Source organism: Chionomys nivalis, chromosome 9, assembly GCF_950005125.1.
Source record: "Chionomys nivalis chromosome 9, mChiNiv1.1, whole genome shotgun sequence".
Lineage (NCBI taxonomy): Eukaryota > Metazoa > Chordata > Mammalia > Rodentia > Cricetidae > Chionomys > Chionomys nivalis.
Genome location: NC_080094.1, coordinates 585,378 through 605,961, shown reverse-complemented (window position 1 = coordinate 605,961; position 20,584 = coordinate 585,378). Strand labels below are relative to the sequence as shown.

General features: G+C 46.8%; 2 protein-coding genes across 6 annotated transcripts; both read left to right on the top strand.

Moving 5' to 3' along the window:
- The first annotated feature begins 23 nt into the window (after positions 1-23).
- On the top strand, positions 24-18,147 carry Zgpat (zinc finger CCCH-type and G-patch domain containing). The gene is made up of 6 exons (XM_057781510.1): positions 24-861; positions 14,740-14,873; positions 15,063-15,218; positions 16,167-16,286; positions 16,372-16,777; positions 16,968-18,147. The coding sequence occupies exons 1-6, from the start codon at positions 281-283 to the stop codon at positions 17,104-17,106; spliced, it is 1,536 nt and encodes a 511-aa protein (XP_057637493.1). The 5' UTR covers positions 24-280; the 3' UTR covers positions 17,107-18,147.
- On the top strand, positions 17,755-20,047 carry Lime1 (Lck interacting transmembrane adaptor 1). 5 transcript variants are annotated; one of them, XM_057781514.1, is made up of 6 exons: positions 17,755-17,891; positions 18,660-18,780; positions 18,897-18,954; positions 19,025-19,112; positions 19,211-19,560; positions 19,714-20,047. In XM_057781514.1, the coding sequence occupies exons 2-6, from the start codon at positions 18,683-18,685 to the stop codon at positions 19,915-19,917; spliced, it is 798 nt and encodes a 265-aa protein (XP_057637497.1). In that variant the 5' UTR covers positions 17,755-17,891; positions 18,660-18,682; the 3' UTR covers positions 19,918-20,047. The 5 variants fall into 5 exon arrangements, with proteins under 5 accessions (XP_057637497.1, XP_057637495.1, XP_057637496.1 ...); XM_057781512.1 differs by having other exon boundaries at positions 17,761-17,891; positions 18,660-18,954; XM_057781513.1 differs by lacking the exon at positions 17,755-17,891 and having other exon boundaries at positions 18,320-18,780; positions 18,901-18,954.
- The last annotated feature ends 537 nt before the right edge of the window (positions 20,048-20,584 follow it).

Here is a 20,584-nt window from a genome sequence, read left to right as displayed (position 1 = left end):
CAGCTCCCGGGCGGAAGTGCCTGTGGCAGGCGGAAGGCTGGAGCGAGGGCTTTACTGGCGAGGCCGGAAGCCCTCGGAGGCTGCCGGCGCCGGCGGGAGGCGGGGCTGCAGACCGCAGAGGACGCGGTGGGATACTTGTGGTTCCCCACCTTGGCAGAGCTGAGGTTCTCCCCAGGCTCTCGAGCGGTTGCGGGAAAGTGTCGTCCTGAGCTCTGCTGACTGCTCTTCCTTCTGGTGTCGTCCGCCTTCGCGGTTCCGGAGCTAGCCTGCGCGGGTAGGGATGGACGAGGACAACTTGGAGACTGCCCTGCAGACCTACCGGGCCCAGCTTCGGCAGGTAGAGCTGGCCCTTGGTGCTAGCCTGGACGCCTCCGAGCTTGCAGACCTGCGCCAGCTGCAGGGCGATCTGAAGGAACTGATCGAGCTCACCGAGGCCAGTCTGCTGTCGGTCAGGAAGAGCAAGCTGCTGGCTACAGTGGACCAGGAGCACCCAGCGCAGGAGGATGCTGAGTACTTGGCTTTTCAAAAGGCTATAGCGGAGGAAGTGGAGGCGCCCGTCGCCCCCGGAGATGGCTCGGAGACGGTCCCTGGGAGCGAGGTGCAGCCGGGACCCACCTCCCCTGCACAGGAGGAAGATGAGGAGGACCCAGATCAGGAGGAGCTGAGCGGTGCTAAAGTGAATGCCCCTTACCACAGCGCATGGGGCACTCTAGAGTACCACAACGCAATGGTTGTGGGCACTGAAGAGGCAGAAGATGGTTCGGCATGCGTTCGCGTACTCTACCTGTACCCTACCCACAAGTCCCTGAAGCCCTGCCCTTTCTTCCTGGAGGGAAAGTGTCGCTTCAAGGAAAACTGCAGGTAAAGCCATCTACTAAAGCTACTAGCAATGAGGAGCACTCACGCAGGACCACCACTGTGGCCTGCGCCTTCACGACTTGTTCTCCACCCCTGAGAATTGGATATAGAGTTTTTTTGTGTAGCCCTGGCTGCCCTGGAACTTGCTCTGTACTCAAGATTCAGAAGTCTGCCTGCCTCTGCTCAGATTAAAGGCGTGCGCCACCACCGTCCGGCTTAGATTTTCTTGCATAAATCAACAAGCTCGAAAGGGCTTGTGTTGAAAAGATGAGGCAGCCCATCATCAATATTCTTCTCCAGGCTAAAACGTTTTTTATTTGAGACAGCAGGTATCCCAGGCTGGCCTTGAACTCCTCATCTTCCAACTTCCACTTTCCAGGTGCTGGGATTACAGATGGAGGCCACCACTTCTCCTGGGCTATGTCCCTGGCTCTGAACCTTTTTTTAAAAAAATTTTATGGTTATACTGAGGACAAAACCAGGACCTCCAACATACCAGGCAGCCAACTATTCCACACATTATTCTCATCCACAGCTTCCATATTACTTAGTTTACTTTCTTAAACTATTCTCATAGTTTGATTATGTATGTTTTCAAACTCATAATCTCTTGCTAATTATTTACCCTACTTCTCCCCCCTAGACTACTTTAAAGCATCTTTCACAAGTTAAATCTTATCTGTGTTTTGTTTTGGGTTTTTTGGTTTGTTTGTTTTTTTTTTTTGTGTTCTTTTTTGTTTGTTTTTGAGCCAGGGTTTCTGTGTCGAGCCCTAGCTGTCCTGGAACTTACTCTATAGACCAGGCTGGCCTTAAACTTAGAGATCTGCCTGTCTCTACCTCCCAAGTGCTGGGATAACAAGTGCTTCTTGTGTTTCTGGAGCTTATATCTCGTGTCACTGGTGTAGACATCATAGTTCAACACTGTCCATTTTCTAAACCTGATTGCACCTGAATCTAGCAATTTATACACTTCTCCAGGCCTTTCCTGCCCTTGCTCTTTATTGAAGAATCATCAGTTAACTTGTGAGCTAAAGGCCCACTTTTGTTGCTGTGACTCCAGTATATGAGCAACAAGATCACATCTCTAGCAAAACTATGTTCCAGCCCCATCAGTAAGACTAGGGGCAGTGCATTTATCAGGAGACATGTTATTTTTAACTACGTCTCTATCATTCAATTTTATCAATAAACACTTGGGGGGCAGATGCTGGGGTGAAAACCTGCTAGCTCAGAGAGGCAGAGAAAGCACCCAGATGCTTCCTCCTCTGCCATCATTCCAGAAAGGAGCTTTTCCTTCTTCATTGTCAACTGATGTATAATGCAAGACTTTCAGTCCAGCCAATCAGACTCATTTGTTCTTTCTGCTGTTGGGAACAGCCATAATGTTTTTAGAAAATTAAAATGCATAACAACTATTTGTATAGTTTAAAGATATGGGGGTTCGCTATTGGTAGGTTTCCAGCTCACCCGGGACCTAGGAGCCTGAATTTTGTTTTACCCTACAGGCAAAATTGAGTCTGAAATCAAAATGGAAGTACTTGAGATAAGGTGCTTTGTGCCTGTTCCCAACAAGCCTATTTACTCTTCTCTCTTGGGACATTTTTTCTCGTTGACCCGTCCTCCTCCTTCAGATGTTTCAGTTGTCCAGTGGTTTCTGGATCCCTTAAGTGGATGCTTCATTCTCCTGAAAAGATGAAGGCAAAACCCTGCCCCAGCCCTAACTTTGGGGGATCCTTTCTTGACAGGTGTAGTTGAACTTTTGTGTCTGGACTGTTGGCTCCCAATAATGACATGGAGACTTACTGTTAATTATGAAAGCTTGTCTGATAGCTTAGGCTTGTTTCTAATTAGCTCTAATAACTTCCATTAACCTATATCTTTTTTCTCTTTTCTTGTTTTTAATTGAGCTATACATTTTCCCCCACTCCCTTTCCTTCCTCCACTCTCCCCTTCCACCCTCTCACCTGCCCCCCATGATCCCAATTTACTTAAGAGATCTCGTCTTTTTCTCCTTCCTAGGCAGATCCATATATTTTTTCTCTTAGGATCTTTGTTGTTTAGGTTCTCTGCGGTTGTGGAAAGTAGGCTGGTTTGTTATTCTTTGCTATATTTCATATATATATATTTTTTTATTAATTTATTATGTATACAACATTCTGTCCGTGTGTATGCCTGCAGGCCAGCAGAGAGCACCAGACCCCATTACAGATGGTTGTGAGTCACCATGTAGTTGCTGGGAATTGAACTCAGGACCTTTGGAAGAGCAGGCAGTGCTCTTAACCTCTGAGCCATCTCTCCAGCCCCTCTTTGCTTTATTTCTAAAATAACCTATATCTTTTAATATTCATTCTTTTATGGACTCAGTCACTTTTACTCTGTATTACCCATGCTGCTTCCTCTACATCTCCTGGTTTCTCTGCCCTCCTCTGTTGATATATGGAGCGGTGGGGCTGGGCTGCGTCCCGCCACCCGGCTAGCTTTACACTGCCTGGCCCATTAGTTTTAGCCTCTTATTGGCTGGCTCTTATATATTGATCTAACCCATTTCTAATATTCTGTGTAGCACCACGAGCTGGCTCATCAGGAAAGATCTTAACCTGCGTCTGTCTGGAGTGAGAGAATTATGGCGACTCACTGAATCTGCTTCTTTCTCCCAGCATTCTGTTCTGTCTACTCCACCCACCTAAGGTTTGGCCTATCAAATGGGCCTAAGCAGTTTCTTTATTAGTTAACCAATGAAAGCAACAGATAGATAAAGACCCACCTCCATCACTCCTCAGAATCCTCTGTGTCTGAAAATTCTGTCTAGCTTTTGACTGATCAGTTTTTTATTAAAACAGTCAGAGTGACACATCTTCACAGTATACATATTCCACAACATTTCCCCCTTTTTGTCTAAAGAAAATTGAAGTTTTTTTTTTGCTTTTTTGAGACAGGGTTTCTCTGTGGTTTTTTGGAGCCTGTCCTGGAACTAGCTCTTGTAGACCAGGCTGGTCTCGAACTCACAGAGATCCGCCTGCCTCTGCCTCAGAAAATTGAAGTTTTAACTCTAACATAATAAATCTATATACAATAAGAACAATTATCAGGCAAGAATTACATTCACAATGTCCAGTTCATTTGTATTGGAAAATTTGGAGAAAGTACTGTATTATCTATCCTATCTTAGTCCAAATTTTTATACCTAAACCATTTTCTATCATAACTTATATTACCATCTCAAAACTCTTTTTTTTTTTTTTTCTTGGTTTTTCGAGACAGGGTTTCTCTGTAGCTTTGGAGCCTTTCCTGGAACTCGCTCTGTAGACCAGGCTGGCCTCGAACTCACAGAGATCCTCCTGCCTCTGCCTCCCAAGTGCTAAGATTAAAGGCATGTGCCGCCGCCACCCAGCTTCTTTGTTTACTTATTTTCTAAGACAAGAAATTTTTTTGTTGTGGATCTCTGTGAGTTCAAGACCAGCCTGGTCTACAAGAGCTAGTTCCAGGACAGGCACCAAAACCACAGAGAAACCCTGTCTCAAAAAAACAAAAAGAAAAAAGAAAAAAGAAATTTATTTGTTTATAGACAGAGACTATTATGTGTAGTCCTGGCTATCTTGGAATTTACTGTAGGCTATCCTCAAACTCACAGAGATCAACTTGCCTCTGCCTCTGAAGTGCTGGGATTAAAGTTGTGCACCACCACACTTCACCTAGCTACTCTTAAAACCCTGTTTCAGAAAATAGTGGTATTCTTATAAATTCATAAGTTTAAATGTATTAGATGGATTTTTTTTTTTTTTACAAGACAGGGTTTCACTCTGTAACCCCTGACTGTCCTGGAACTAGCTTTGTGGACCACTCTGGCCTCAAACTCACCAAGATACACCTGTTTCTGCCTCCCAAGTGCTGGGATTAAAAGCATGTGCCACTACTACTCCCTACTTTGATGGTTCTTATTCCATTAGAGTTCTAATCTTCATTGAGCTTCAGATTGCCCCAGTTTTGGCCTCTGGGATCTCTTCAGTTTGACTGTGCTATCCAGATGTGAACCAGCTGACGCCGATTGCTTCCTTACTGTCTGATTCACATCACTCCTGCCCAGATGTGGTCCCTCTGCTTTCCTTTGGCATCAGGCGCCACGTTGCTGGTTATCATTGACCAGACATTGTTTTGAGGTCCTTTCTGGGGTAGAAATAACAAATGTTGGTGACATGTACATTTATGTGAGCATAACATGTATAATGTGTGTATAAAATCTGTATTTTTAATGACTACCTGTATTTTTAATGACTACCATGTTCTTATTCAGCGTCTCCTGAGTCACGTGCTTGCTTTTCCATCACAGGATCTGGTTAAGGGCACAAGGAGACAGCTTCCAAATGTGTGTGTGTGTGTGTGTATCATGTATGTGCAGAGGCCAGAAGAGGGCACTGATACTCAGAAATTGGTTGTTGTGCGCTGCCTAATGTGGGTGCTGAGAACAGAACTTGGGTCCTCTAATGATGGAGGTGGGTCTTGTATCTTATCTGTTGCTTTCATTGGTTAACTAATGAAGAAAACTGCTTGGCCTGATAGGACAGAAAATTGGGTAGGTGGAGTAGACAGAACAGAATGCTGGGAAAAAAAAAGCCGAGTCAGGCAGTCGCCATGATTCTCCCACTCCAGACAGACGCAGGTTAAGATCTTTCCTTGTAAGCCAGCTTGTGGTGCTACACAGAATATTAAAAATGGGTTAGATCAATATGTAAGAGCTAGCCAATAAGAGGTTAAAACTAATGGGCCAAGCAGTGTTTAAAAGAATACAGTTTCCATATAATTATTTCAGGGCATAAGCTAGCCAGGTGGCCAGGAGCTGGGGCAGCAGGGAAACGCCCGCAGCTCCACATTACACTCTACAAGAGCAGTAAGAGGGCTGGAGAGATGGCTCAGAGGTTAAGAGCACTGGCTGTTCTTCCAGAGGTCCTGAGTTTAATTCCCAGCAACCATATGGTGGCTCACAACCATCTGTAATGAGATCTTGTGCCCTCTTCTGGCCTGCAGGCATACAAGGAGGCTGAACACTATATACACAATAAATAAATAAATCTTTAAAAAAAAAAAAAAAAAGAGCAGTAAGAGCTCTTAACGCTGAGTCAGATCTCTAGCCACTCCTCCTCCCCCATGCTTTCTTGTCTCATCCCTTGGTACATACATGACATTCAGAATTAAACACACAGACACAAGAGGATGGTGACGGGTGTCTGTCAGAAGTATTTTTATAACCCACATTCTCCTGACAGTGTTTACAGTGATCTGAGATCTCCATTGTGGACACTCATGGTCTTTATCTCTGAATGAGTCTTTTGTCTGAATATTAGGATTTGAGGCATTTTGTTTCTCTGAGGCATGTGTTCTACGAGACTCCTTAGGATGCACTTATGGGTAATGTTGGCTTGTTGAAACGTTTTATTTGTATCCTTCATATTTATGCCTTTTTTTTTTTTTTTTTTTTTTTGAGACAAAGTTTCTCTAACAATCCTGGCTGTCCTGGAACTCATTGTGTGGACCAGGCTGGCCTCGAACTCACTGAAATCTGCCAGCCTCTGTCTCCCAAGTGCTGGGATTAAAGGTGTACACCACCACCATCTAACTTTATGCAGCTTTTTAATTTAATTTAAAAAGTATGATGTATCCTGGGAATCAAAGCAGGTGGTGTTCCACTGAGCTATTTCAAAGGTTCTGGATGGGCATGACAAAGGGCCCTTCATCCCTGCCCTTGGCAAGCAGAGACGGATGTCTCTGGTGATATTTTGTTTGTGCTTTAACAAATAAAGCTTGCCTGAAGATCAGAGTGGGGAGCTAGCCACACTAGTTAGCCATAGAGATCAGGCAGGGTTGACATCTTTAGTCCCAGCACTCAGAAGACAGAGGCAGACAGATCTCTGTGAGTTCAAAGGCACCCTGGGCTACACAAGATTTAATCATTCTAAAAGAGAAACAGAGCCAAGGGGTGGTGGCTCACACTTTAATCCCGGCACTAGGGAGGTGGAGATGGGAAGTGATAGGATTGGGCAGAGAGAAATGCAAGGCAGAAGGAGACAGGAGCCCAGGATGCGGTCTGAGAATTTTTGTAGAGGTAAGAACTCGCGGCTGGCTGCTCTGCTTGTATGATCTTTCACCTTTCACCCCCCCCCCCAATATCTGACTCCAGGTTTTTATTGTTAAGACTAATCAGCCTCACACAACAGATGTGTCTCTGAGTTCCAGGCATCCTGAGTTCCAGGCTAGAAGGGGCCTCCATAGTGAAACCGTCTTTTTAAAACACCAAATTGAAGGTCTTCTGAAGTTAGTAATCAAACTTAGTGACCTACCATTGCTAGGCAGTGAGCTACATCCCCAGTCCTGGAAGTCAGTTTTACAGGATGTAAAAATTTCCTCAGAGTATGTGGTCAGGTATATGTGATGTATATGACAGGTTACCCATACTCTAGTCGGTGGCTCTGTGCCCATGCACATAAGACAGGATTAATTTAATTTAATGAGTTATTTTTAAAAAGCGGGGAGGAGACATAGAGTTGGGATGAGGACATGATGTGGGGGTTGGAGGGAAATAAAGGATGGATATAATATTTAATTCTATAAATGTATGAAATTCTCATTTTTTTAAAGGAAAAATTCTTTCTTCACATTTTTTTCTTTTTTTACATATTAATAGTTTAGGGGCTGGAGATGGCCCTCTGGTTGAATGCTTACTACTCAGAGGGCCTTCCTTCTGTGCCTAGCATGCACACTGGTGACACAAACAGCTGTAGCTCTAGCTTCAGGGGACCCTGTACCCTTTTCTGGCCTCCACAGGTACCTTTGCTTCCATGTCTATGTTTCCCCACACAGACAAGCACATATACACATAATTAAAAATAAGCAGGCCTTAAAGTTTAGTAGTTTTTCACAGTACATCTTGATATGGATCATTTTAAGATGATCCTCAAAACCATGGTCTTCCAGTAGATAGTTGCAAATATTTTGGGGTGGGGGGACAGGGTCTTACATGTCTAGACCACTCAAACTTGCCTTGTAAATGAAGCAATCTTGAACTACTGATCCACCTGCTTCAGTTTCCCAGAATGCTGGAGTAAAAGGTGTATGCCAACACATCTGACTTTCAATGGATTCTTGGAGTGTCTCCATCTTTTGGCTGTTACTACTGTTGTATGGGTATTTGAGTTCTTGTTTTCAATTTGGTCTCATTATCTAAAAGGTATTTTATCTTAAAGACATAGGTTATATAGTAGTGGGGTTCCTGGATCAGCATTGCCAGACTTTTTCACAGTTAGCTATACTAGCAGTGCTCAGGGGTACGTTTCTCCATGTCTACCTGTAATCACACAGAAACTGTATTAATAACAACACTGTCTGACCAATGACTCAGGTGTATTTCTAGCTAGCTCTTACATCTTAACCCATTTCTATTAGTCTATATATTACCATGTGACCATGGTGTTACCTCATTTTCTAATGTCTTATTTCCTCAGCGGCTGGCTGGTGTTTCCTCAACTCTGCCTACTCTCGCCATATAGCTCTGTTAGCATTTCCCCCCTGACTGTACTCTGCTAAGCCATTGGCCAAAACAGCTGTATTCATCAACCAATAAAAGTAACACATACAAAAGGCCCTTCCACATCATCTACCCAACACTTTTTTCCCCGTTGTTTTGAAAAGCAGTTATTGTCCTGAGTTTGAAGAGTCATCTCATTACAGCTCATGTTGTTATGGATTTGTTTTCACTTGTTTTTTTTTTTGGGGGGGGGGTTGTTGTTTTGTGACAGTGTCTTACCATGTAGCCATGGCTAGCTTAGAACTCACTACATAGACCAGGCCAGACTCAGACTCAGAGATCCTCCTGTCTCTGGGATTAAAGGCATGTGCTACCATACCCAGCTTATTGTTTATTTGTTTGTTGGGGTTTGGGGGGGTTGTTGTTTTTTGTTTTGTTTTGTTTTTTGTTTGTTTAAGACAGGGATTTTCTGTAGCTTTGGAGCCTATCCTGGAACTAGCTCTTGTAGACTAGACTGGCCTCGAACTCACAGAGATCCGCCTGCCTCTGCCTTCCGAGTGCTGGGATAAAGGCGTGAGCCACCACCGCCCAGCTCAGTTTATTGTATTTTTTATTTACATAGTGTGCTAATCATATTTTCATGGACTCGTTGGCTATACGGCTCAGTAGTTAGGTGGTTAAGTCAGAAGGATAAAAAATTTCAAGGTCATGAGGCTGGAGAGATGGCTCAGCAGTTAACAGCACTTACTGTCCTTCCAGACGAACCACACTGGGCAGCTTACAACTGCCTGTAACTCTAGTTCCAGGGGATCTGATGCTGTCTTCTGATCTTCACAGGCACTTGCACTTACGCAGATACTCACACACAAAACTTAATAAATATTCTTTCGTGGGTTCCAGATCTGGGCTAGCACAATGACTAAGCAGGTGAAGGGCTTGCCGCCCAAGCCTAGCAACCGTGGATTCCCATGGATATCAAATGGAGAACATCCCCATCTATATGTACACCTGGTTAAATCATTTGTAGTGTACGGGTGTTAGTTTTTTTCATATTCTTTTGTATTTTAGAGATGTTTTTGCTTATTCTCTTTCATTCATGAATGTGTATATTACACTGAATGATTTTCATGTGCTGAGCCAGCTACCCTTGCCTAGCAATGGTGTATAATACTTTTAACTTGATTTGCTAGTATTTCTGTGAGAGATTTTAGTTACTATTTGGTGTGTGTGTGTGGGGGGGGTATTTTGACTGCATATATCTCTGTGCATCACTTGTGTGTCTGGTGCCCATGGAGGCCACAAGAGGGTTTCGCTCCCTTGGGACTAGAGTTACAGACAGTTGTGAACTGCCTATGGCTGCTTGGAATTGAACCCAGATTCTCTGCAAGAGCGGCTGGTACTCAACTGCTGAGCCATTCCTCCAACCCCTTTATTTCCATAATAGTTACTCCAGTACGTGGTTAATATCTTAAATTTATAACAGTATAGTTTAAATTACTACCAAATTATCTTTAATTGTTTTTCAAAAATCTCTGATCCTCGGTAGACTCACATCTGTGTATTATTACTATTAGAGTTGCATCTTTGGGGCTGGGAGTGTAGCATGATTGATAGAGTGCTTCCCTAGCGTGCATGAAACCCTGGTTATCCCCCAGGCTGTATAAACCCAGTGTGATGGACATGCTTATAATCCCACACACTGGTCAGAGTCCAGAAGAGGGCATCATACCCTCTTCTGTCTATTCCTTTGAGTCGAGGGTCTCTTTCTGAACACTGAAGCACGATTAATAAAAACTCAGAGACAGAAATTGGGGTTCAACCTGAAGACCAGAAAAGCAAAGAAGCCAGCCACAGGTTCTTACCTCTAACTCAATCAGAAATGACAGTCCTGCCTCCAGGAATCTCAGAATGAGAGCTGTCTCTTCCCATTTTATAATCCTCTCTAGTTCTGGGATTAAGGGCATATACCACTACTGCCTGGTTTCTATGGCAAACTAGTGTTGCTTCTTGCATTAAAGGTGTGTCGTTGCTGCCTGGTCTGTGAGGCTGGCCAGTGTGGCTGTTTGACTTTTCTGATATTTATTAGAATACAAATGAAACATCACTACAGAATGTGGAGCTTATGTTCCAACCTAGACAGGCCAGCAAGCCCCAGTGATCTTCCTGTCTCTGCTCCCCTGGGAACTGGAATTGCATGTGGATGTCAGCTTGTTTCATGAGTGCTGGGATCCAGACTCTTCTTCATGCTCGTGCAGCAAGTGTTCTCAGCCACTGAGATCTCTCTCTAGGTATCGTGTGCTGCTCTCTCTCTGCCTCAGGAACTCCAGGTGTGCCCGTAGGTTCCCTGAACTCTGTTCCCTTTTCTTTTTCTTTCCTTTCTAGTCTTCATGTTGGATGTGTGCTGTAGCCCTGTCTTCAAGTTCAGTTTCTGTTGCAGGATATTTGATCACATTGTGAACCCAGAGGCTGCATTGGTTGCTGGAAAAACCTGTTTCTAGTTGTGGTGTGGCTCAGCCCCAGCACACACCTTTAATCCAAGCGCTTTCTGCTTGAATACTGTAAACAGAATTATATAAAGTCAACCATCTGTCAAGAGATGGAACAAGCAACCGGTTGACAGGGAGTGAACATAGGATTATTAAGAAAAAACTTCACGAGGCTAGATAGACACACACGAAGAAGAAGGGAGGGGCATTTTAGTTTGAGAAGGCTTCTGGGACATTGGTAGAGGAGGAAGGTCAGCTGGGTGCTGTCTCTGCCTCTCTGAGCAAGAACACTTTAACCCCAACATCTTGTTTCCAAGTCTTTATTGGTAAAATCGAATGATTGAGGTTTTGTTAAAAACAAGTTTCTTCTGACTCTTCAACTCCTTTGGAGAATTTTTCCTTTCAGTTAATATACTTTTTTAACTCCAGGATCTCTATCTAATTCCTTTTTATAGTTTCTCTCCCTGGGATGGGAGATAACTGAGGATTGAATTTAGGGCCTGTGATGCTGGTAAGTGCTGTGCCAGTGAGCTATTGCAGCCCTGTGTCACAAATAGTTTATGATGGCTTTAGACAGCTTCACACACACACACACACACACACACACACACCGCTGGGTCAAACACCACACATGCTCCTAAACTACGTCTTCATCCTTGGTTTCTAGTGAGAATTATCTGTCAAATTGTTATTTCTATATATGTGAAGAACACCCCCCTCCCTCTTGCTATTTTTAAGGGTTCCTGTCTTTGGCTATCCTTATCAGTTTATAACTTGTCTAGATGTGATTTTGTGTTTACTCACTGGGGCTTCAGTTGATGAACTATTTGGAAAGGATTAGGTGTGTGTCTGGAGGTGGGTCTTGAGGTTTCAAAAGCCAGGCCTGGTGTATCTGTCTGTCTCTTTGTCTGTCTGTCTCTTCCTCTCCCTCTCTCTTTCTGCCTGCCTGCCTGTCAGCTTGTGGATCAGTTACTGTTCTAACGCCATGCCTGTCTGCTTTTCTCCATGATGCTAATGGACTAACCCCCTGAAACTATAACCATATCCCTAATTAAATGCTTTCTTTTTATAAGAGTTGCTTTGGCCAGGAGGTACTTGCATGCCTTTAATCTCAGAGGGGAGAAAAAAGAGTTGCTTGGGTCATGGTCTCTCTTCACAGCAATAGAACAGTAGCCAAGACAGTAAGTTTCTTGGCTTTGTAAACTCATGTTTTTGTTTTTGTTTTTTTAACCAAATATGAGTGGGTTTGTTTGTTTGTTTGTTTGTTTGTTTTGGTTTTTCAAGAAAGGATTTCTCTGTGTAGCCACAGCTGTCCTGGAACTCACTCTGTAGACCATGCTGGCCTCCAACTCAAAGATCTGCCTACCTCTGCCTCCCAGTGCTGGGATTAAAGGTATATCCCACTTACAGGTCTCTTTTGAGGTTTGTTAAACTCAGCCTCTGGACCAACTCTAGTTCCAGGGAATCCAGTACCCCCTTCTGGTCTCTGAGGGCACTGCACACATGTTATGTTATATACATATAGACAAGCAGTCACATGCACATAAATTAAAGTTAAATAAATCTCTAAAAGTGAAAAATAATTTTTGTAGCTAAATCTTTGCAAACACTGTTACTTCTTTAAAATCCTTTCTTAGAAGCTCTTGTTGGGTAAAAAATTATACAGGTGGAGCATTTAGTTCAAATAATCCAAAATCTGAAATACTCCAAAGTCTAAAACTTTTTTAAAAAACTTTGTGTGCAAGCAGAGAAGGACACTGAGTGTCCTCTATCGCCTCCTCTGTATTCCCTCGGGACAGGGCCTCTCAGCCTGGAGCTCTCTCGCTCTCTCTCTCTCTTTTTTTTTTTTTTTTTGGATAGCAAGTTCCAAGCATCCTCTGTCTGTGTCTTCCTCCACAGGACTGGGGTTCTAGGCATTCAGGTCCTCTTTTTATGTGGGTACTGGGGATTTACACTTGTGTCCTTGCACTTGCCCAGTGAACACTCTTACACACTGAGCCAGCTTCCTAGCCCCCTCAAACCCAAAACTTTTTGAGCACTAATATGATACCACTAATATTTTTTAAAAGTACAAATTGGAAACACTTGTTTCTGATTGTAAGCATATTTTGCTGTTCTCACTGTTGCGTATGGGTGTTTTGCCTGCATGTATGTCTGTGTACCACTTGCATGCCTGGTGCCTGCAAAGGCCAGAAGAGGGTGTCAGGTCATCTGGGACTGTGAGCCACTGTGTGGGTGCTGGGGATTGAACCCAAGTGCCCTGTAAGAGCAGCTGGTGTTCTTAGTTGTTGAGACATTTCCCTTGCCCCCTTTAGAAATGCTTATTTATATGGTTTAGAGGCATTGCATGTGTGACCATGAGAGCGTGGACATCAGAGGACAGCTTGTGGGGATCAGTTCTTTCCTTCTGAGCCCCAAGGATCAAACTCAGGATAAACCCCATGGATACATCCTTTTGTCCTCAGTTCTCAGCTGGACAAGACTTTCTAGCCAGTGTTCACTGTGCTTTGGTGGCACAGCCTTCAGCTGTGTGTCTAAAATGGTTGGTGTGAGAGGTAACCCTGGAATCCTGTGTGTGGGTGTGAGCTGTGGAAGTTCTGGCCTTTTCTCTGTTCTGTCTCCTTCTTTCCCTACCCACTCATTACTGCTGAGAAGTGAATCCCCTCAGCTGCTCTTTTGGGGTTAAAACAACTTCCTGTCTGAAATGATGGCATATAGTGGTAGTTGGTGGTTAGCTTTTTCATGCCTTTATTTGGCAAAGCTCATGGCTGCAATCTTCTGTGTCTCCACATTTCCTCTTCCTTTTCTGTCAGATTTGGTTTTGGTTTTAATTTTACATGTGCACAGGTGCATAAAAGACACAGCACCATTATTGTAACTAAGTTCTTCTAGTTTTTGTTTCAGCTTTTGAAAAAGGATCTCTTTGTATAGCCCAGGCTGACCTCAAACTCATGATCACCCTGCCTTGTCCTTCCAAGTGCCCATGTCCAGGGAGAACTCAGTGTATCCCAACATCTAACACATCTGCCTTGAATATTAGTGTCAAGAGCATTATGTTTTGTGAGAGACAATGAACTGTAGTCGCAAGGCTCTCTGCCACATTGTCACCCTAACCTAGAAAGCAGATGGAGGCACAGGCCATCTCCCCAAAGTAGCCCTGTGTGTCCTAAGAGAACATTCCAGTGTGTGTGTGTGTGTGGGTGTGTGTTTTAGAGTATATGTATGCATGCATGCATTTGTGTTGTGAGAGTATATGTACATATGTGGGTACATTCTCTGCATTTATAAGCATGTATACAAATGTGTTTACTGTGTGTAACTATATGGTAGTATATGCATGTGTGTGAGAGATATTGTATATATGGATATACAGGTATATATGAGCATAAATTTATAAGTGTATATATATGCATGAGCAAGTATGAGAGTACCTGTATATTCATACGTGAGTGAGTGTATGAATGTATATGTGTATGAGAGAAATGTGTGCATAAACCTATAGGTATGAAAATATAGATGTTTGGGGCTGGAGAGATGGCTCAGCAGTTAAGAGCACTGGCTGTTCTTCCAGAGGTCCTGAGTTCAATTCCCAGCAACCACATCCATAATGAGATCTGGTACCCTTTTCTGGCCTGCAGGAATATATGAAGACAGAACACTGTATGTATAATAAATCTTTTTTTAAAAAAAGAAAAGAAGAAGAAGAGAAAGAAAGAAAGGAAGGAAGGATATGTAGACGTTTTTGCTGGTGTGCCTGTCTTGACTTCTTGAATTTCACTCCATTATAGGCAGTTCCCTGTTGATAGTCCTTGTGCTTCTGGCTCGCTTGCTCCTGCTGGGCCATTTCTAAGCCACTGTCTCCTGTGGTTGTATCTACAGGTTTTCACATGGGCATGTAGTCTCTGTGGATGAGCTGCGTCCCTTCCAGGATCCAGACTTGAGCTTACTGAAGACCGGCTCTGCGTGTCTGGCCAAGCACCAGGATGGGCTTTGGCACCCAGCACGGATCACTGGTGAGATTGCCTACAAGGACCTACCTGGTGGGACCCTTTCTGAAGCGTCCTTCCTGTTCTTATAGCCATTCTCCACCTCTGGGTTGGTTCTTTACTTCATCTGGGCCCAAGAGGAGCAAGTCTGGCTTTGCCCCAAACCCTTTCCTTCCTGCAAAGCTGCTAACCTACAGCCTGTCTCTGTCACCCTAGATGTGGACAATGGCTACTATACTGTCAAGTTTGACTCACTGCTGCTGAAGGAGACTGTGGTGGAGGGGGACAGCATCCTGCCTCCTCTGCGCACTGAGGCTGCAGAGTCATCCGACTCAGACAGCGGTGACGCGAGTGATTCCAGCTATGCCAGAGGTATGGCAGAAATCATCAGTGCCCAGAAGCCAGGATGGCGAGGGCGTAGAGCAGATTGGTGATAATAACCGAGACAGGCACCCAGCTGTCAGGATGGAGTGAGTCTGGCTTTGCTTAGTAATCTACAGGAGACGGCCTGAGAGACCAGAGAGTGTGTGATGGGCCTGAGTAACTTTTGCCTTTAAGAAACAGACACAGCAATCATACGCAACAGTCAGAACTCTCTGAAACAATGTAGCACCATACTGTCAGAGAGAAGGGAATGTTGGTGCTGTATCTGCCAAGGAGTCAGAGGAAGTAACTGGATGTAGAGTGTAGGGAAGGGTGTCTTCTTCAGATGGCTTCCCAGATTTAGAACTTGGGTGCCTGGTACATAGGTCAGAAGAGATCTTGGCAGATGGAAAATGTGTCTAGGTAAAATAGAGATTTCAGGAAATAAAACTAGGTAATGTATAGTTTTCTTGAGAGATGGGTTAGGATGAAGGTAGGAAGATGTCTCGGGGAAGCTGTGCTGTGATTGGTGATTTCTGAGCTCTGATTGGTGGGTTAGGATGAAGGTAGGAAGATGTCTCGGGGAAGCTGTGCTGTGATTGGTGATTTCTGATTGGTGGGTTAGGATGAAGGTAGGAAGATGTCTCAGGGAAGCTGTGCTGTGATTGGTGATTTCTGAGCTCTGACTGGTGGGTTAGGATGAAGGTAGGAAGATGTCTCAGGGAAGCTGTGATGTGATTGGTGATTTCTGAACTCCTATCCATCATGGCAGATAGGAGGCTGAAGCAGTGAAGTTGGTTACAGTGCAGCCATGTCTCAAGGCAGAGTTGCCAGGTGTGCCAAGCCTGCTTGGGGAATCTGAGGGGACCAGAAGTTCAGACAAAGGCCTACCTAGGAACTAAGTTCTTGCATAGCGTTGGCTAGAACCCACTACTTGGAGTCCTCTCTCTCCTGTAGTGGTGGAACCAAACACAGTGGACACTGGGACCTGCAGCTCTGCCTTTGCTGGTTGGGAGGTACACACACGAGGCATTGGCTCCAAACTCCTCGTCAAGATGGGCTATGAGTTTGGCAAGGGTGAGTGTGTGCTGCCCTGAGGTGGGAGGGTTACCTCAGCCTGTCCAAGTCTGGCAGAGGTGGCAGAAGGCCCTGTCTTTCCCAGGTTTGGGTCGGCATGCAGAAGGCCGGGTGGAGCCCATCCATGCTGTAGTGTTGCCTAGAGGGAAATCACTGGACCAGTGCACAGAGATACTGCAGAAGAAGACAAAGGGAAGCCAGGCTGGGACCAATAGGCCTCCAAGATGTCGGAGGAGTGGTGGTAGACCCGAGGGCTGCCCACCGCCTCGGAATGTGTTTGACTTTCTGAATGAAAAACTGCAAAGCCAGGCACCTGGGACCCCAGATACTGGGGTGGACACTCCAGGGAAAAGGAACAAGGACATGTATCATGCCAGTAAAAGTGCCAAGCAGGCTCTGAGCCTGCAGCTCTTCCAGACTGAGGAGAAGATTGAGCGGACCCAACGGGACATCCGGGGCATCCAGGAGGCCCTAACCCGGAATGCTGGCCGGTATGTCTGGGGTCCAGCTGAGGTAGTATGGGCTCTGGTGGCTGTGCCCACAGGATGCCCACTAAAGGTCACCTGACCTGAGTAGCCCGAGTCTGAGGTGGTCTGAGTATTAGAGGACAGGCATAGCCACAGCAAGTGGGGGCCTGGTGTGGGAGCCAAGAGACGGTGCTGACCAGCAGGCTCTCCCTAGGCACAGCACAACGGCAGCCCATCTGCAAGAGAAGCTGGAGGGAGCACAGCGGAAGCTGGGTCAGCTGCGCGCTCAGGAGGCTGGCCTACAGAGGGAACGGCGGAAGGCAGACACGCACAGGAAGATGACAGAGTTCTAGCAGCGCTGCCTGTATGGTGGACAGAGCCCTGGGACCCAACTGCAACTGCCTTGGCAGAAAGACAGCTGTGACCCTGACACCTGAAGAGCACCTGACGGAGGGGCCAGCCCACGCCTAGGCTGTGCCTCATTCAGCCTTGTCAGCCTAGAGTGTGTGGACACTACTGAGTAGAGGTGGGGTGAACCCACCTACCAGTGTCTTGGGGTATCTCCTTAGTGAGGACATTAAAGTGATTTCATCATAATTTCTCTCACTGGAGACTCAGCTGGCTTCAGGATCTCTGGGGACAAATGGATCTGTGTAGGTCCTGGCAACCGACAGGCGGGATGTGGGGGGTCCCAGATGAGGCCACTGCCTCTGTTCAAGGTCCAAGAGTCCAAGAGAGGAGATTTTTCCTCTTCTCTCTTCTCTGACCAAGTGAGTAAGGTCATGGAGTGACCCCTCGGTGCCCAGTACTCACAAACAGGTAGGGTGTGTGAGGTAGAAACACCTTTGGGGAACACTGTCTGTGATGAAAGCAGGCAGGCCTGACTTAAGTGGGCTCTGTCCACCTACATCGGGGTGGAGGGCACGGTGCTAGTTTTGTGATAGTTGCCTATCGATGGCAACAGCCAGGATGAGGTGTGAGGAGGTGAGCAGAGATCATGGGAGCAACTGCGCAAGAGCCGTGTGGCTGCTGGGAGGTGCTCAGAGACACAGGAAATGAGGTGGAGCTCCCCAGCAGCCCACAGAGACCTTCCTGGCTGCCCTAGACAGGACCAAGCAGCAACCCCACGGTGGCCTTGGTAAGTGCCTGCCCTATCCTCCCTCCTCAGCCAGTCCCCAGACCTCTCCATGCCCTGGGATCTGGGAGGGATGAACCCAGCCTGGATAGGCCGTTGAGACTTGGCTGTAGCCAGGTTAGTTAGTTTGGGCCCCCATTGTGTAAGATGCCTACACTCCAAGCTTGAACAGACGGGCCCTCACCTCAGAAGGCTGTTCACCCTGAACTCTGGGGTGAGCACCTAATCAGCTCTTCTAGGGCAACTCCAGGAAAAGCAGGGATCCTGGGAAGGGAGGGATAGGGTGAGGATACTTGGCCTTCGTAGCAGCTCCTCCTGTTGAACTAGCCCCCCAACTGCTTAGCTTCTGTAGTGAGTACTCTAGAAACATCACCTGACACAAGGGGTCACTCCTGGGCAGTGGTGGTCAGAGGTGAAGTCTGTGGTCCGTGGCTCAAAGTCAGAGTGATGTCAGAGATTTCCCCAGCGGATGGGTTTGAGTTACAGTGAGTACAGCCTTGTCCAGGTCATAGCTGCCCTGACCATGTTCCTCCATCTCTAATAACTAAGGAAGTAGACAGAGCTTCACTTTTTTTTTTTTTAAACCAGGAATCCTAGCCAGAGAAGAAAAGGTGGGTGCCCATGGGGCAGGGCCAAGATGCAAAGCCTGGGGGTTTCCGGTGTGCTGAGTCAACCAGGGAGGAAGAACCCACCAGCTGGGCGAGGGCTGCAGTGGAGCTGCAGGTGCTGGTCCCTCAGGCAGCCCCCAGAGCTCATCTCTCCTGTCCCCAGGTCCCCCTTCCCTGCTTTAGAGGATGAGGCCATCAGTGCCTTCAGCCCCACTAGCCCTCTGGGTCTTGGGGTGCTTCTCCCTGCTCCTCTGGCTGTGGGCACTGTGCACAGCCTGCCACAGGTATGTGCCTGGGGCTGTGTCTGCCCTCTCCACGTATGGCTCTGCATGTGTGTCTACACTGGGCCTGGGCCAGGACCTTCCTCTGCCCACTGGACTAACGGCACTCTTGCCCCTAGGAAGCGGGCTCAGAGGCAACAAACTGGGCTGCAGGGCAGTTTGATACCAGTGGAAATGGTGAGTGCCAGACTGTCCGTGGGGTCAGGGCAAGGACATCAGGGGATCAGCCAGACTTCCTTACCCCTAGTCACTACTGAGACAGGCCCACGTCCGCTCCCTCAGCAAGTCTGACACCAGATTGCATGAGCTTCGCCCAGGCCTACGCTGCAGCATAGGTGAGCTCCTTAGGAGGCCATAAATGTAGGGCTGGCCCACTGAGGCCAGACCTGTTGCCTTAGACTCTCAGTGACTTCTACCTTGATCTTATCCCTAGCCCCACGGCCTGCTAGCATGGATCTCCTGCATCCACACTGGCTGGAGGTATCCAGGGGCAGCACCAGGTCTCAGGTAACTCCCTCTGCCTTCCCACCTCGGCAGCTGCCCAGGGCCCCTCCTGCTGCCCCTGCAACTAGCCCTGAGGCCACTTACTCCAATGTCAGACTGGCTGCAATTCCCAGGGCCAGCCTGGCTGCCAGCCCTGTGGTGTGGGCTGGAACACAGCTGACCATTAGCTGTGCCAAGCTTGGGCCTGGGGCCGAGTATGCCTGCATCCAGAAGCGCAAAGAGACAGAACAGGGCTACCACGAATTGCAGGAGAAGGCTAAGGTGTTGCCAGCTACTCAGGTAAAGTGAGCCTGGGTAGGGTAGGGTAGGGTAGGGGTAGGGCAGGGTAGGGTAGGGCAGGGCAGGGTAGGGTAGGGCAGGGCAGATGGGACTGAACCCACTCTTGGCAGAGGACAATGCCAAGCCCTCCCTGGGTTTGCTTCCTCTCTCCAGATGGATCTTCTGTACTCCAGGGTCTGCAAGCCTAAAAGGAGAGACCCAAGACCTGGCACAGATCAGCCGGATCCCCAGGGTGGGAGAGGAATTGTGGCCCCTGGGGGTGATGTGGAATATGAGGCCATCACTCTCAGGGGCCAGGATATGAACCAAGATCCCTTAGAAAACGTGTATGAAAGCATCAGGGAGATGGGCCCCTGAGCATCTGCACCTCACATCCTGTTTATTAACACGCGTTGACGCAGTAAGGGTACCAAGGTACCAAGGTTTGATTGTAGATCCTCCTGTGCCCTTCCACCCCCCACCACAGCTCACAGCACAACAGCACAAATTTCAGGTCCAGTCCTTGTGGCCTAATTAAATCTCTGTCACATAAGGTTGGCTCTCAGTTGCTTTTTTTTTTTTTTTTTTTGAAATCTGGAATGGTTCTAGTGGGAGTTTTCCGAAGGGGTTATAAATGTCCCTTTCTGATCTTTGGGAGAGTTTCCTTATACCTGGTTCCTGGCCCCTGAGTCTGTGGGCAGGAAGAAAGGTTTTCCAGGCTGGAGAGTCTGGGACAGCATGGCCAGTTGAAAGTACGGGATCTGTACCTCAGATCCTCCTGGAGCCTCTGCCACCATCCCTTGAGGTTAGGTGAGTAGGCAGAGGTATTAAAGAATAACCTATTCCCAAGAGGCCGGCCAGGAAGGTGCAGACCTTTCCCAGCGCACCCCAGTTCCCTGGGAAAACCAGCCCTTGGGCTGTGGGGTGCGCAGGCTGTCAAGGCTGTCAGTTGAGCTGGCCCCTCCGCTGACCTGAGTTGGAGCCCCTGCAAGGCAAAGCTCAACCACTTGGGGTGATTGCCTTGTGAGGGCCAATGGGCGTGCGC

Excerpts from the sequence above, each read along its gene's own strand:
- Zgpat (XM_057781510.1), top strand. The coding sequence starts at position 281 with ATGGACGAGGACAACTTGGAGACTGCCCTGCAGACCTACCGGGCCCAG. Across the intron at positions 15,219-16,166 it reads TGATTCCAGCTATGCCAGAG|TGGTGGAACCAAACACAGTG; the intron begins GTATGGCAGAAA and ends TCTCTCCTGTAG. Across the intron at positions 16,287-16,371 it reads GGGCTATGAGTTTGGCAAGG|GTTTGGGTCGGCATGCAGAA; the intron begins GTGAGTGTGTGC and ends TGTCTTTCCCAG.
- Lime1 (XM_057781511.1), top strand. The coding sequence starts at position 18,526 with ATGCAAAGCCTGGGGGTTTCCGGTGTGCTGAGTCAACCAGGGAGGAAG. Across the intron at positions 19,113-19,210 it reads AGGCCTACGCTGCAGCATAG|CCCCACGGCCTGCTAGCATG; the intron begins GTGAGCTCCTTA and ends TCTTATCCCTAG. Across the intron at positions 19,561-19,713 it reads AGGTGTTGCCAGCTACTCAG|ATGGATCTTCTGTACTCCAG; the intron begins GTAAAGTGAGCC and ends TCCTCTCTCCAG.